This window comes from Microcebus murinus, chromosome 5 (assembly GCF_040939455.1).
Source record: "Microcebus murinus isolate Inina chromosome 5, M.murinus_Inina_mat1.0, whole genome shotgun sequence".
Classification (NCBI taxonomy): Eukaryota; Metazoa; Chordata; class Mammalia; order Primates; family Cheirogaleidae; genus Microcebus; species Microcebus murinus.
This window is the reverse complement of record NC_134108.1, coordinates 20,200,265-20,216,090: the sequence shown is the minus strand read 5'-3', so window position 1 is coordinate 20,216,090 and position 15,826 is coordinate 20,200,265. Positions and strand designations below refer to the sequence as shown.

Genomic DNA, 15,826 nt, shown 5'->3' with positions numbered 1-15,826 from the left:
ACAATCATCAAGTAGGTGAAATACATCATCAGGATAATTATTTGGTACATATTGATTATGTTTGTATTTTAAAATCATAGCAATAAACTTTTGTTTGTAAATGCATGAGAATTTACTTTCCAGAAATTACGATTTATCTTGATTCATGTCAGCCTTCTAGGTCTTCTTTAAAGAAGAATACTTACTCCTTAAGGGGCACAAAGAAACCCAAAGAGGAGCGTGTCAGGTAGCTTTGCAGTATAACAAACCACCCCCAAATGACAATTTGTTTCTTATGGCTGCAAGGACTGAATGAGATAATCCGTGTGAACCCTCTGCAACTGCACGTGGCAGGTAGTGAGCACTGGTGGTTCTTCCTCTGGGGTCAGTGAGGCTCAGTCATGCGGTTATATTGGTGGGGCAGCTGGGGTCTAGCGTCTCTCTCCAAGTGGCCTTCGTCCTCCAGGAGGCTAGAGGATGACTTCATGTAACAATCGCTTCTCATCCTTTTGGCTAAGATCAAGTGAGGATGACCTCACATAATGGTTTCAGTGTTTCCAGAGAGGATAAGCCCTAATGTGCTAGGGGCATTCAAGTCTCTTCTTGCTTTCATATTTTCTACCGTATTCTTGGTCAAAGCAAGTGTCATGGCCAAGCCCAGATGAAAAGGATAGAGACATCCATGCCACTACTTGATAGGGGGGTACTGCTGAGAATTTGTTGGCATTTATTGCAATCGAGTATGGTCTGTCTCTGAAATCATTCACATTTCTCTTGCAAGAAAAATAATGCTATCCTCCATCCTGGGATGCCCCGGTGTGTCTCATCTAATTATGGCATTAGCCCCTAAGTCGGGAGGCTTATACCTGATCTGCATCACATCTGGGTACAGGTGAAGCTTCGCAGATCCACCTCCTCAGACGCTGATCCTCTTGCTCCTGGGACAATGAACCAAAAAGACAGGCTGCCTCCCCCATGCACCTCTAACATATGATGATGAGATAGGGAAAGGATATCAAAAACAGACGCTCCATTAAAAAAAAAAGAGCCATGAACAGGCTCTTTTATATAACAATATAACAATTTATATTATATTTATATTATATTATGTTTATTATTAATATAATATTAATGTGTTAATATTATATTTATATTTTATATAACAAAATAACAATCACACTGGTAGAAAATTGTGATCGAAGGAACTAAAAAGTGAAAGTGTCTGGGGCCTCAAATGAGCAGAGTGATTAAAAAGGACAGAATGCTTTTTCAAATTAGACTCCCCCAAAATACTTTGAATAACTCCGTCCTGCTTTTTGCTTTAGAGGAAAGAGAAAACAAGAGACATTTTAAATTATTTCTTCTAGCCTCAGACATTTATAATTATCATCCATCTCGATTAACACACTTCGAACTCTCACATCGTGTTTTGAATGAGCCCTCAGAAAACATCCAATGTGTTCCTGCCCAGTGCACTTCAAGGTCTAACACAAATTTGTGGTTGTTGTTTTTTAATTAACTTTAGAGCAGCCAGAATATAAGAACTTGCAGGAACTTTTTTTATTTTGGCCTATAATTTTTAGAAGTTGAAAGAACGATTTTTCCCTCTTAGGTGTGTCGTTTAATAGAGCTCAGAGTTTCACTCCTGTTGGGAAAAGTACACGCGTTGTCTTTTAAGGGTTGTGTTACTACGGTGTATGCTAGAAAGGAATGGCTAAATCACTGCGACACCGTCCCTGTGGAATTTCTGGCCCCTGGCAGGTGACTGTGGCGGTGGGGAGGGTGGGCAGGAGGGCTGGACAAGGTGGTCGGGAAGGTGTACCCGGGGTGACCCCACGGGACTGTGCGGGTTGTGGCCTCATCGAGGACGAGAGGGCTGGATCCGTCTGGGCTCGGCTCAGCAGGCTGTTTGCCCGGGGACCGGGCTGCATCTGCCAGGGGAGGTGGGCCCTTTTCTAGTTTTCACAAAGACATTATATGAGCCCAACGCAAAGGCTCACCAAGGCACCATGTGAACCAGTCATGGAGTTCCTGATTTGTAATCATCCTTTTCTTTTGACAGTACTTTAAAAATTGGTATGAAATCAGGACATAGGAGATATATATCATAGGATCTGAAAATCAGAACATGAGTACTGCGCAGAAGTCCTCATTTGGAGTGTATATCCTAGGGGCAAGATCATTTCTGCTTCACTAATAGCTGAATACCGTATGCAAAGTGTGTGTGTGTTCAAACATGTACTTTAGTTCCTATTGAAACCAGAGTGATAAACATTTTGAACTCACGTCAAAACAGAATAAAGTCTAAAACATTTCATTGTCATAAATACAGACAAGAATGTCCTTGCATGCTTTTGGATTTGTTTCCCTCCAGAAATCTCCAGGGTGACCTCTACAGTAAACCTCACCTGACTTGCCTTGTGCCTTGCGCTGCTCTGCATTGTGCATTCCTGTGTCTGAAGTTTCTCACAACTTGTAAAACATACCTTAATGTATTGCTGTGAAACAGGGAAAGGTTTTGTTTCTTGATACTAGGCAAAATCTGCTTAATACATGTAGTAGTCTGCCATAACAAAATACCACGGGCTGGGTGGCTTGAACAAGAGAATTTATTTCTCACAGTTTTGGAGGCTGGAAGCCCAAGATCAAGGTGTCAGCAGGGTTAGGGTTCTTCTGAGTCTTCTCTCCTTGGCTTGCACGTGGTACCTTTCCCCTCAGTCCTCACATGGTCTTTCCTCTGTGCGTGCACATGTCTGTGTCCAGATTTCCTCTTCTTATAAAGACACCAGTCATATTGGACTATGGCCCACTCTAAATACTTCATTTTAATTTAATACCCCTTTAAAAACCTTAAGTCCAGATACAGTCACATTCTAAGGTACTAGGGTTGGAGCTTCCACATACGAACTTGGGGGCTACCAGTGGAGGTACATAACTCAGCCCATGTATAAACAACTTTTTGTTTGTACAAACAACTTTTTCTTGTTCAAGGAAAAGTTAAACTTTTGTACAAACAACTTTTTCTTGTTCCTCTTACAGTAGGCACAAAGCCTCTCTTTTATGATCAGAAATATGGCTCTATGTTGTGTTCATAAATGGTTCCCAGGCTAGTTGGGAGCAATGGCTCTCATGGTTGTTGTTTGTGGCACCCATTGTACTGGTTATTTATGTAACTATCACGCCCATTCATTAGTCTTCTGAGGTAGTTAGAAAGCTGCTTTCTGAATCGTTCCTTCTTGTTATGACAGAAAATTTTAAGATTTTATATGCCAGATATGGTAGGCTCTTTACAACAGGATCTAGGTCCCAATGGCCAGCATATTTAACTAATAGAATATTATGTCATCCTTCCTTGTTCACTGTGAATGCTGTAGAGAATTTATTCATGTGCCTGAGGGTGCCTCATAACAGTAAAGCTCAATGTTCAATGTTGTTCATACTCCTTCTCTGTCAGTGCCTGCACCTATTATAATTTTCCATTCTAAAATGAAAGGTTTGGAATAAACTATTTCTAACATTGTTGGTTAATCTACATTTTGAGCTCCATAGATTGCTTTTATGTCTCACCAGACTGAGGATGAGTTCTCAGTTCACCTTGATTTCTTATCTAGCCTCCATTCCCCAAAGCCAGGAGGCAGTGCTCATGAAAGCCACCGGCTTTCCACTGGGGAGAGGCTAGTAGCTACCCTTTCTTTTCTTATCTATAGTTTGCTCAAGACTGCCCCCAACCTGAGAACTATTATAGGTTCTTTAGAACTGCATGATATTTATAAATAAAAAAGCTGCCATGATAGGTAGCTATGGAATAGGTCACAAATTTGAGTGTGCATTAGAATCACCTGGAGATCATTCTAAACCTACTGAATCAGAAACTCTAGGGATCTGGGCATCTTTCCAGACGATTCTGTTGCCTTCTAAAGACTGAGAGCCCCTAAGCTACCATAATCCCTTTGTTCCTTTGTTTTCTGTTATGTAAAATTTTGCTGCTCACTGAAAGAAGTGAGCAATAAAGCAATTCCTCCTTCCTTCCCTATTGGATCTGGTTTTCTGGATAGATTATATGTATGCCTGAAAAGAAAATTAGAAAGCAGAAGCAGATTTCTGGTAGTTGGTTGTGAATTTTCTTTTGAATTCTTCACCTCCATGTGAATCAAAGCCAGATTTATTATAGCAACCTTATGAATACAATTTACCAGAGCCTATTAGATTATCCTTTAATCACAGTGAGATGGAAAGTCAATGGAATTGTTTAATTATTTTCTTTCTCATTTACCATAGTTCTCTTTTTAGGATCTCATAGCACAGAATCAAGCTACTGGATACTGAGGTATTTTGATGTTCTTTTTGTGCCCATGTCTATATTTTTAGTATAACTTTGGCAAGGTACATATTTTTAATTTTTTTTTTTTTTGAGATCTTCTTAGAAATTGCACCCTCTTCATTGACTTCCTGTTGTAGTTTTCCTAATGCTTGCTCCTGGGCAGAAAAGAGACCTTCTGTGTCAGTGTGAGCAAGTCATCTGGGACTGGGCTGAGCCAGGAAAGGTGGGCAGGAAGGCAAGGTAAAGACCTCCTTTGGGTCCACATCTCTATAGGGAGTCTCCACATGCCCTGGAGCCTTCCTTCCCATTTCGTTACCACATTATGGACTTGGGCCTTCAGATGAGCTTAGGTCTTTCTTTGCCTGATTGAGTACCTATGACTTTATGGTTGTTAGGTCTCGAGAAGAATGATTTCTCTGAACATCTTCCAAGACCATTTTCTATATGGTTGAATTGCACTTTGCTTGTCATATGGTAAATGAGATGATTTGCCCAAATAGCTTTTCATCACTTTAGGAGAGCAATACAGAGCATAGGACCTGTCTAGGATTAGTAGGATACCTAGAAATGATCCCTAGTGTCCTGGCGTGTGGCACTGTCTCTTAACCACTTATTACCTTCCATTGAAGTGCCTCATAAGACTTGGCCAAGATGCAAGGAAGGCATCGCCTATCACCTATTCTTGCCTTGTTCATTGAAATGTATCCATTCTATCCCATCCACTTATTGCATAGTAGAACATACTGGATACTAACTTAAACAGATAGATACAGCTCAACTCCAAGCTAGCTGGCTAACGTACTTTCCCCAGGTAACATAAGGTATTAACCTGATTGTAATACATATAATTTAATGAAGGAGCTAAGGTGTTATCCTTTAAACCAATAGTATTTATAGTTTTATTTAATAATGAAATCTACATGGACATTGTAAAAATTTTGGAAAATACAGAAAAGCACAGGGAAGTCATTGAAACCATGTTTAATTCCACAATAGAAAGAAAACTTAACATTTTGATGTGGATTATTAAAGTTTTTGTTTCAAAACCTTTGTGGTAGTACTGCATCTTTTCTTCTCTTTACTTACTTTTTCTACCTAAGAGAGTACGTATGCTTCCATGCCATTGGATAGCCTTCTAAACTCTGTGACTTATGTAGCAGCCAGTACCTTATTATTGTGCATTTAACTTATTTCTGAATTTCTGTGAAAACAATGTGGTGATGAAAATATTTATAAATAAATATTTATAGCTATGAGTTCATGCAACTTTGCATATATCTTTGGAATAAATGCACAGAGGTCTAAACCAATGCATGCATGAAAAGCTTTTGATACACGTTGCTAAACTGTCCTCTTGAAAAGTTCTCATCAATTTACCCTCCTACTAGCATTTTTTTGAGAGTTCCCAACATGCTTACTCATTTAAAAAATTATTATTTTATAAAAATACCTGCTAACTTGGTAGGGGAAAAAAATCTCAGCAGTTTAATTTGTACTTCCTTGTTTAGTAGTAAAGTATTTTATGACTATACTTTTATACTTTTGCTTTGCTGAAGGTTATTTAACATAATGGTTAAGTGGTGCTATTCTGGAGCCCGAGTGTTCACTTGGTGACCTTGGCTAAATTCCTTAATCTCCCTAGACTCATTCCAACTCTGATAATGGTAGTACCTACTTCATAGAGTCTGTATGATGACTAAAAGAGAATATCACATGAAAGGTGCCCAGACAGTATCAGGCATACCTAACATACAGTTATGGTCTCTGTCATTTATGTTTCTTCTTAGATGAATTGCCTTTTCATTGTCTGTGGGTGAATGGATTTTTGGCAGTTTTAAAATATATACTTAAATGGTTATACTTAACCATTATCTGTCATATATTGCAATTCTCCCCCCCCCCCCGATTTGTGATTTGTCTTTAAAGTTTGTTCAAAGTGAAAAAAATATTTGAATAACAAGAAATTCAGGCCAGGAGAAGGCACAGTTTTGGTCCAGACTGGGTCTTCATTCTGTCTCTCTGTTATATTGCTAGGAGAGTGACCTGTCCCATTGTTGAGAAAGTCTAGTATTGATTTTAGTCACCAGATAGCAGAAATGGCATTTTAAGAAGAAAAACTTGTTATATTAAAAATCACCATCATAGAATAAAACTTCTGTTTAATTTATATAAATAGTGATCACGGTAGAAGAGAGGCCATGGTTAATATTTCACCATTTTCCATTTATCACTAAATCCAACTTGTCAGCGTTCCATTAGTGGTGCTACAGAATTAATTACTTCAACTTGAAAGAAACTTTTAATTTAAGATCAAGATCCCTGATAGATTGTGTGGCCATTAAGTGCTACTATTTTCCTCTCTTTTCTGCAAATTTTATAGAAAGAAAGATAATCTTTCTAGCCACAAAGTCTCATGTAAAAGGGAAAAATGTTCCTGTTTTTGGCATATATACATGCTACTAAAAATGAAACTTTTCACCTCACTGGGAAAGATATGGACACAGAGAACATTATTTTCCCTTGCAAAGCAGGGAAATGATGAGAACCACCTTTGTGAAAACATGGAAATTCTGCTTGAGCTTCCACCTTGTTTCAAAAAGCTATTAAAAGCAGGCAAATATTGCTGCTACAAGATGGATAAATGGGAGTGTGTTCTATTATTGCTACCAGGCTGTGTATAATTGAAATTTTCTGTACAAACGTTTTTTTCTTTTTTAAAAAAAAAAAACAGTGTTATTAATGATGCTACCATTAGGGAATATTGGGGAGAGGAGGAAGAAAATATCAATTTCTAAATTTTATACTTCCTTATTAGATTTCTGTCTTTGTTTATTTTATTGTTTTACTTCAAGCATATTTTACTTTTACAACATTATTAAGAGAAAATATTTTAAGTCACAATTTACATGGTAACTATTATTTTAAGAGTTGCTAATAGGGACAGGAGGGGGTGCTCATCAGTGTGGAAACAGATAAAATAGGCAACATTTGCATTGGCCCCAAAGCCTTGTAAATTGTCCTTACTTAAAAACCCTTATGTTTCCAAGTCTTTTCTTCTTATTTTTCCCTTTTCTGTGTCTGTTTTGATTTGTGATGACTGGAAAAGGTAAAGCAAGAAAAAGAGATGGTTTCCCAATGCAATCTAAAATTTAAAATTGCTGATTGCGTTCCGGGCACCTGTGATGTCTAGTGGCAGATGCCTATAGACCTTAAAACACAACGCCGTTGGTGCCTTTCAGTTATGTTATCTCTATACTCGTAAGTAAAATGCCATACAACATTTAGCTCCTTTGGTGCACTTATTACCTACACCCAGGAATAAAGAATTGGAAGTGCTGAGGAGAATGTTTCTTTATCTTAAGCTTCAATCCCCTGAATGCAAATATTTGACTCTCGCTAGAGGAATTTGACTTCGCTCTCTCTACTTGCAGGCAAAATGAAGGACCGGCTAGAAGAGCTTCTGGAGCTGTCCAAGCGCTATGACCAGCAGTTCCCAGACGGGGACGACGACTTGGGCTCGGCCCACGAGGACATCGTGTTCGAGACGGACCACATCCTGGAGTCCTTGTACCGGGACATCCAGGACATTCAGGATGAAAACCAGCTGCTGATGGTGGACGTGAAGCGGCTGGGAAAGCAGAACACGCGCTTCCTCACGTCCATGCGGCGCCTCAGCAGCATCAAGCGCGACACCAACTCCATCGCCAGGGCCATCAAGGCGCGGGGCGAGGGCATCCACCGCAAGCTGCGCGCCATGCACGAGCTGAGCGAGGCGGCCGAGGCGCAGCACGGGCCGCACTCGGCGGTGGCGCGCATCGCGCGCGCGCAGTACAGCGCGCTCACGCTCACCTTCCAGCGCGCCATGCACGAGTACAACCTGGCCGAGACGAAGCAGCGCGACAACTGCAAGATCCGCATGCAGCGCCAGCTGGAGATCATGGGCAAGGACGTGTCGGGCGACCAGATCGAGGACATGTTCGAGCAGGGCAAGTGGGACGTGTTCTCCGAGAACCTGCTGGCCGACGTGAAGGGCGCGCGGGCGGCGCTCAACGAGATCGAGAGCCGCCACCGCGAGCTGCTGCGCCTGGAGAGCCGCATCCGCGACGTGCACGACCTCTTCCTGCAGATGGCCGTGCTGGTGGAGATGCAGGCCGACACCCTGAACGTCATCGAGCTCAACGTGCAGCAGACGGTCGACTACACCGGCCAGGCCAAGGCGCAGGTGCGCAAGGCCGTGCAGTACAAGAAGAAGAACCCCTGCCGGACCCTGTGCTGCTGCTGCTGCCCCTGCCTCAACTAGCCCGGAGCTCACCTAGCAGCTTCTGCCCCAGCCCCTACTGGGACCGCCAGGGAAGCGCGCTGGAAAAGCCCACCAGAGCCAGCCCTCTGCACTGGGGGAGTCGCCCCGACTCCTTAGGGAACTCAGTCTTTAGAACGGAAAGAGGAAACACGAGATTCAAGAATTGCAACTCAGCTGGTGCTTGGAAAGATAGCTGATAACCTTCCAATGGTTCTTCAGTAAAGACAGATTGCTACTAAAGTGGTGTGAAGTCATGATAGACACATTGAACTCACCCTCTCCACAGGAGCCAAATGAGGAACTGACGGGTACATGTCCAAGGCGTGCCTCCTTAAGGACTCAGGGAGGAAAGCACTTTTGCATCCACAGAATAGCATGAACTCATTATCAAAACTTCAGTTCGTTTACTTTGTCCTGAAAGTTCCTTGGTTCAGTTCAAATTTGAGTGAAATTGACCTTGGAAAAACCTTTACATCCTTTCTTTCTGATTCTTCACATAGTTTATGGCTGCTATGTGATTCCCCCCAAATGCTCACCTCCCCTACTTATTAAATCATATTGAACACTTCCTATTTTCTTACCTCTTTCACTTTAAATATATTTCAGCAGATTATATTTTGGGATTATTTTTCCAAATATTTTTAAGCACTGAATATTGAACAATCACTCAAACTGAAGGATATGGCAGTCACATTTTATGTATTTTTTCACAGATAAAAGTTATTTTAAATTTACCTTTTTTACTTGATTACATATGCATATGTATGTAAAATACTAATATTCACTAAGGCATGTACATAATGAACAATTGGTTTAACTTTCCTTTTGTAAATATGGTACATAAATATCAAGAAAAACACTTTTTCTGGCTCTTGGTTTGCTTGTTTTGAGCTTTTCTCACTGTGGTCTGCATCTCCATAGTCCAGTTTGGGTCAGAACTTTATTTTGAACAACTCTGTGTTGGTTGTGGCAGTAAAGACAGGTTTTGAAGGCTGAAAAACATACAGAACTAGAGATAATAAAATAACATTCTTAGAAATACTATTTTGTCTTACTGTGGACCATTCTTTTCATGCATTGAGATGGGGTAATCGAAATTAAATAATCCTGTCTTTCAAGTAAGCTTAATAAATGTTACATTATAAATATTCTTTTTATAAATTTATGTCTTGCCCATTTAAATGTTAGTCAGTTTACTTTTTCAATTGTTGTTAACACTTTTTTCCTACTAGCTACTTGAGGCTATTACATCTACATGGAATTCTGAGTGGAGGAAAAAAAAGAAAAGAAAAACTCAAAGAATTCACATGTCAGTGTCTTGCTTTTCTCTCCTGAGTTACAGTAGTTAAGCAAAATCATCAAGCTTTAGAGATTTGGTTTCATTTGCAATCTTCGTAATGTCCTTACCCACATTTACCATGTTTCCTGTCCTTCTTCTGAGTCAACTCTTAACTCTTTCTCATTATTTAATATGTGAGTGTGTTTAGTCAGTGGTCATATTTTTCAGGTGCGTCAGAAGGTGGAATTTCCAAAGGAGTGGAAAGAAAAGTATGTGAACTCTTAGGAGCTCTCACTACGTGACCTGTGTATGACCAGGGAAATCTAGCCCTGTACCTAATTTTAATTTCACAGTCATATATGAGAATTGTGGAACCCGAGTCCCACCAGGCTCTTCTCAGGTTTCTCTCATTTTCTTTCTCAGCTAATGCCAGGGATATATTTCACCTTTGACTTAATTCCTTTTTCCTAAGGGAGAGGAGAAAAGCCTTCACACAGCTCCACTCCCATGTTTTTCACTGTAGAGAAAAAATATTGTAAATGGAGACTGACAGCTCCAGACTGACAGCTGGTTTTTTTTTTTTTTTTTTTTTTTTTTTAGATATATTAGTTGGCCAATTAATTTCTTTCTATTTATAGTAGAGACGGGGTCTCGCTCTTGCTCAGGCTGGTTTCGAACTCCTGACCTCGAGCAATCCGCCCGCCTCAGCCTCCCAGAGTGCTAGGATTACAGGCGTGAGCCACCGCGCCCGGCTTGACAGCTGGTTTTCACAAGAAAGAAAAGTTCATAAATTTGTCTTGTTTAAATCCATAAAGCATTTTCTTTGCTTAGAACCATCATAGAAGTAAGTGATTTTTCAGGCTCTGTGTATTTTTATTTATTTATTTATTTTGAGACAGAGTCTCGCTTTGTTGCCCAGGCTAGAGTGAGTGTCGTGGCATCAGCCTAGCTCACAGCAACCTCAAACTCCTGGGCTCAAGCAATCCTCCTGCCTCAGCCTCCCGAGTAGCTGGGACTACAGGCATGCACCACCATGCCTGGCTAATTTTTTCTATGTATATTAGTTGGCCAATTAATTTCTATTTATAGTAGAGACAGGGTCTCCCTCTTGCTCAGGCTGGTTTTGAACTCCTGACCTTGAACAATCCGCCCGCCTCGGCCTCCCAGAGAGCTAGATTACAGGCATGAGCCACCGTGCCTGGCCTGTGTATTTTTAAATACCCCACATTTTACATTAGAGAGTTTGGTAAAGACTACACTCGACTGTACTAAGAGATAAGTGAACTATTGCCTATGGAAAGGCAAGACTTTTTCTTGCTGCTGTTTAGTAACCATCTGAGTGTGGCATCGTAGTTGAGAGTATAGATTCTGGATCCTACTCTCTAGGTTGTAATCCTCTCTCTGCCACATACTAGCTGTATGACTTAGCCAACCTGTCTGGCCTCAGTTTCCTCATCTGTACAATGGGGATACTGGTACCTACCTCATACCCTGGCTTCAACCCAGCCACACATTATAGGTGGTGTCCATTCCAGAAATGCCATAAAAAGAACAGGTGCTCACCTGTGATGCATTTGTATCCAGGGCAATGTGTGTTAGCCAAGTTATTGGCTTTTAAAAAAGCCAATAATTCAAAAATGTTTAAACTGTGGCATCAGAGGAGTAATTTTATGGCCTTTCAAGATAACAACTTGGAAAGCGCTCTTTTTGTACCAAGGCCTTTACATTTCTTTAAAACAGTCCCAGTACTTTATAGTTAAATGTCATATGCAAATATTTTTCAGGCTCTACCATAAAAAATTCTTATCTTGACAGGAAACTACTGAAGATTGTGTATAGCTTAGGAATAGTAAAATAGGATAACTATTGGTTTTTATACATAAATCCTACCATTCTATTTTTTACCATCAGACAGACATATTTCTATTCCTTTCTTGTAAATATGCCAGGTATTTCCAACTGCAGCATGCAATTCATTCATTGGTAATCAAGATGAGACTTTGAAACATCCAGTTGTAATCAGAGTAACAGTCGACTTGTTGTCGGTAGCAGAGTTGAAAATCATTGCAATTAATAAAATAGGGCTATCAGAAATGGAAAATGAATAGGAACTAGAATGTAACTTCATCATCATATAAATGCTGAGTGTCTTTATTACCAACACACGTTATTAGGAATAGACAAGATGTCCTTATACATGAGCAGCTTTTGTTGTAAAGATTGTCTATTTACTGATAAGAAAGTTTTCTGAACTGATATTCTGAGTGAGACGACAAAGAATGCTTTAAAACCAGTGAGATCCTACAAAATGAGGAGTGAGAGACAAGTCCCCAACACTGTCATTTTGTAATTCTTGATGTTTATTTTTAAAGTATATTTTATACCTATTTTGATTTTAAGCATCCATAGCTACTTCTTGGATGACTTCCATTTTTCCTAATCCATATCTCTATATTTTCATGGTCTATGACCAACTCCTTGGACATAATTCTCACTCTGTATCTCAGCATCCCATAATATTTGATAGTAAAAATAACAGAGCATGTAAAATTATATTATTGTTTATTAAAATATATATGTAATATAATGCTATGGAACCCACCATCATCCCCTCCCCCGTTCCTCCTGTTCTCTGTATCTTGCAAATGGCAGCATCTATCAACAGCCACGTGCCCAGGGCAATCATTCTCTCTTGTCTCCATTACCTCAGCAGCTTCTGATTGGTCTCTGGCCTCTGGTCTTTCCATCCCCAGTACAATCTCTGTGTTGTGCTGCAGTACAGTTGCAGTGCCTTTTTGTTGTCACTATGTTGTTATTGTTTTTTAACTGTGGTAAAATATACATAACATAAAATTTACCTTCTTAACCATTCTTAAGTATACAGTTCCGTCATGCTAAGAGCATTCATATTTTTGTGCAACCAATCTCCAGCACTCTTTTCATCTTGCAAAACTGAAACTCTATACTCAAAAAATAACTCTTCATTCCTCCAGCCCCTGACAATGACCAATCTACTTTCTATGTCTATGAATTTGACTACTCTAGGTACCTCATAGACATGGAATCATACAGTATTTGTCTCTTTGTGTCTGGTTTATTTCACTTGGTATAATGTCATCAAGCTTCATTCATGTTTTAACATGTGTCAGAATTTCCTTCCTTTTTAAGGCTGAATAATATTCTGTTGTATATATATACCACATTTTGTTTAGCGATTCATATGTGAATAGACAATGTGTTGCTTCCACCTTTTGGCTGTTGTGAATAGCACCATTCATCTGCTTAAAACTCTGTGATGGCTGCCCTTTGCTGTTGCCATAAATTCCCATCTCCTTAGGGAGACTGTCCAAGGCCCTGCAGGATCCAGGCCCTGGCTACTTTCAGACTCGCCCCAACACTTTTCTTTGTATAACCTCTCCTTGTTCAGCTCTGGGCATTCCTGCAGGCTGTTTCCCTGCCTGAGCCACTTCCCTGGACTTGGCCCCTCTGTTAGTCTGGGTCCTCTGAGAAGCAGACTCCAGGAAGGGATTGATGTGCGAAGATTCTATTAGGGAAAATGCCTCTGGGAGAAAACAGGAGGGGGCCAGGTCAGGCTGAGAGAGCTGTCAGACTGATGCGTGGCTGACTCCAGTGAAGGAGGGAGAGGAGAAATGTTGGGCGGAAGCCCAAGTCTGTCCAAGAGGTATCTGGTATCTCCCAGGAACAAGCCTGCCTCTGTATCCCTTCTTCACGCGGTCATTGGCCAGGAGGCAGTGGGAGGCATGGTGGATGTATTTCAGAGCACAGCACGCACCTGCTCAATTCTGCTGTTGCATTGGGAGCTGTGAGGTCCATTCTTTGGGTTGCATCGTTCTCATTTTCACCGTGCTATATATGCTCCTGCTACTAGACTGCTTTTTTTTTTTAATTTTTGAGGACAACCAATAGCATCCTATTTATGTTTGGTTCTTAGCACTTTGCATAGTATTCTTTTATATGTGTTCAGATATTTGTGTTCTACATGTAGAAATAGAGATATTCAGAATTTGTTTTCTATTATGATTGACTTTTTGTATACCTTTTGGAAGGTGCCTATTTTACAGCATAAAGCACAATATCTAATCTCCCCTCCAGAGGAGGGTCTGTGCCGGCTCTCAGAGCCCAGGATGGGGGACAGTGTTCTGGGAGGAGGGGTGGAACTTGATGAGGGGAAGAGACACGAGATTGGAGAGGAAGCTACTTGGGGAGAAGCAGATCACCCAGGAGAAGGGTCGGTGTAAAAAAGCCAGGTGGAGAGAGAACGGGGGCCTGAGTCACAGTCCCTGAAGCCAGCAGCACCAAGAGCAAACAGGGACGTGCATTGGAGAGGCAGAGACTGGTGGAAACATCTTAGTAAAGGTACAGACTCAAGCTGTACACAAAGAAAGTTGTATAATTAAGTTATATCTGGAAAAGAGGTTTTTTTCTTTCTTTCTTTTTTATTCTTCCAAGCGTATAAAATGAAGATTTTAAAAAATTTGTTTTGGACAAAATGTGTTGCCTTGGGTTTCAGCTGAACATATTTCTCTCTAATGTGGTGTCTAATAGGGTAATTTGTGCAAAGTACTTAGCTCCCTGCTCCTAATCAGACAAGGCTGTGTTTTGGGGTGGTGGCTTTGGCCTTCAATCCTAAAAAGTCCTCAATCACTGAAGTCGCTACATATGAGAACCATCTGAGATGCCTCCATCTATTTCTCGGAATGTGTCAGGGTACCCCACACCCAATCCACACCTCCCCACACCCAGTCAGACCTGCTTAGGAATCAGGAATGCTTATTCAGTACAAAAATGTCTAGCTGCTTGTGTCGTGTGCAGAAAAATAACTAACTACAAGGCCATTCCTTCCCTGCAAAAGTTGAAGATCAAGGAGAGCATGGAGGATGCTAAACCACCCTTGCTTGGAGCTGCGAGGCCCCAAGTTCTCTCCCTGCTGAAGCCCACCCAGCAGGTCTGCTGCTCTGTGGGCCCGAAGTGCCTCTCAGCTGCCAGCAGTGGGTGCCCCAACGCTTTCAAAACATGGTTTTGGACCAAATCTAGAAGAGAATCTCCAGGGGGTAGACAGCATATACAAGGAATGCAACACCTAGATTTAAAAAAAAAAAATGATTTAGCCTCCATGTGACAAAGACAGGAATTTCTCTTGTGGGTAGGAATGTCTAACTAGTTCATTCTTTCGCCTTGCCCTGTGGTTTACCCTGATCTCATGTAACCTTAAAAGGGCATAGATGAGGTAACCTGGTTTCTCTTCATAATCTTCATCCACGCTTTGTAATCTGGTTTATAGAAGAAACCTGTCAAACAAGAAATGTTACCTAGTGGCAATTTGTTAGGACATGCAGTTGCCTGGAAAATGAAAGACATTGCCTGCTCTTTGACTGCTGCAACTGTCAGGAGGGTAGCTGCTCGTGTCTTGGTTCCATGCATTGGCCATTATCAATAGTTGAAGTGACTTTGCAAGAAGTTCTCATTTCCAAAAGGAAACCACAGCTTTATTGGGAAAAGTTGCATCTCTCCTCACTGATAAGAGTATCAGTGCTACATTAAAAATGGCCTAGGGAGCATGGGAATGGGAAAGAGAAAGTCATTCCTTCTTGGTAAGAGACACAAAAGCTTAAAATAAATATTTTTCTAAGGAATAATCCAGGGCTGTGAGTGAATTTAAATCATGAAATTTAAAAAAAGACACTTTGGGGGGCTGAAGTGGGAGAATCACTTGAGGCCAGGAGTTCAATCTGCACTGAGTTATGATCACACCACTGCACTCCAGTCTGGGCGACAGAATGAGACCTTGTCTCTGAAAAATAAAATAAAAAGAAGTTAAGGAAGGAAGAACTATCTAATCCTGGAGAGAAGGGAGGTTAGAAAGCAAGAGAAGCCTGCACACCCAGAAGGGCAGGCTAAGAAGAAGGAACATATCTGAGGTGGACCA

General features: G+C 40.8%; 1 protein-coding gene across 7 annotated transcripts in view; it reads left to right on the top strand.

Moving 5' to 3' along the window:
* The window catches only part of STX11 (syntaxin 11), a 37,405-nt gene extending 28,237 nt beyond the window's left edge, over window positions 1-9,168 (top strand). For 6 of the 7 annotated variants that reach the window (XM_076002906.1, XM_076002904.1, XM_076002905.1 and 3 more), the window contains one exon: window positions 7,732-9,168. In XM_076002906.1, the coding sequence (XP_075859021.1) occupies window positions 7,737-8,600 (864 nt within the window). In that variant the 5' untranslated portion in view covers window positions 7,732-7,736 and the 3' untranslated portion in view covers window positions 8,601-9,168. Of the gene's footprint in view, window positions 1-4,269; window positions 4,307-7,731 lie in introns of those variants that run through there. The other variant, XM_012756810.3, reaches the window with a different exon arrangement.
* Window positions 9,169-15,826: the final 6,658 nt, after the last annotated feature.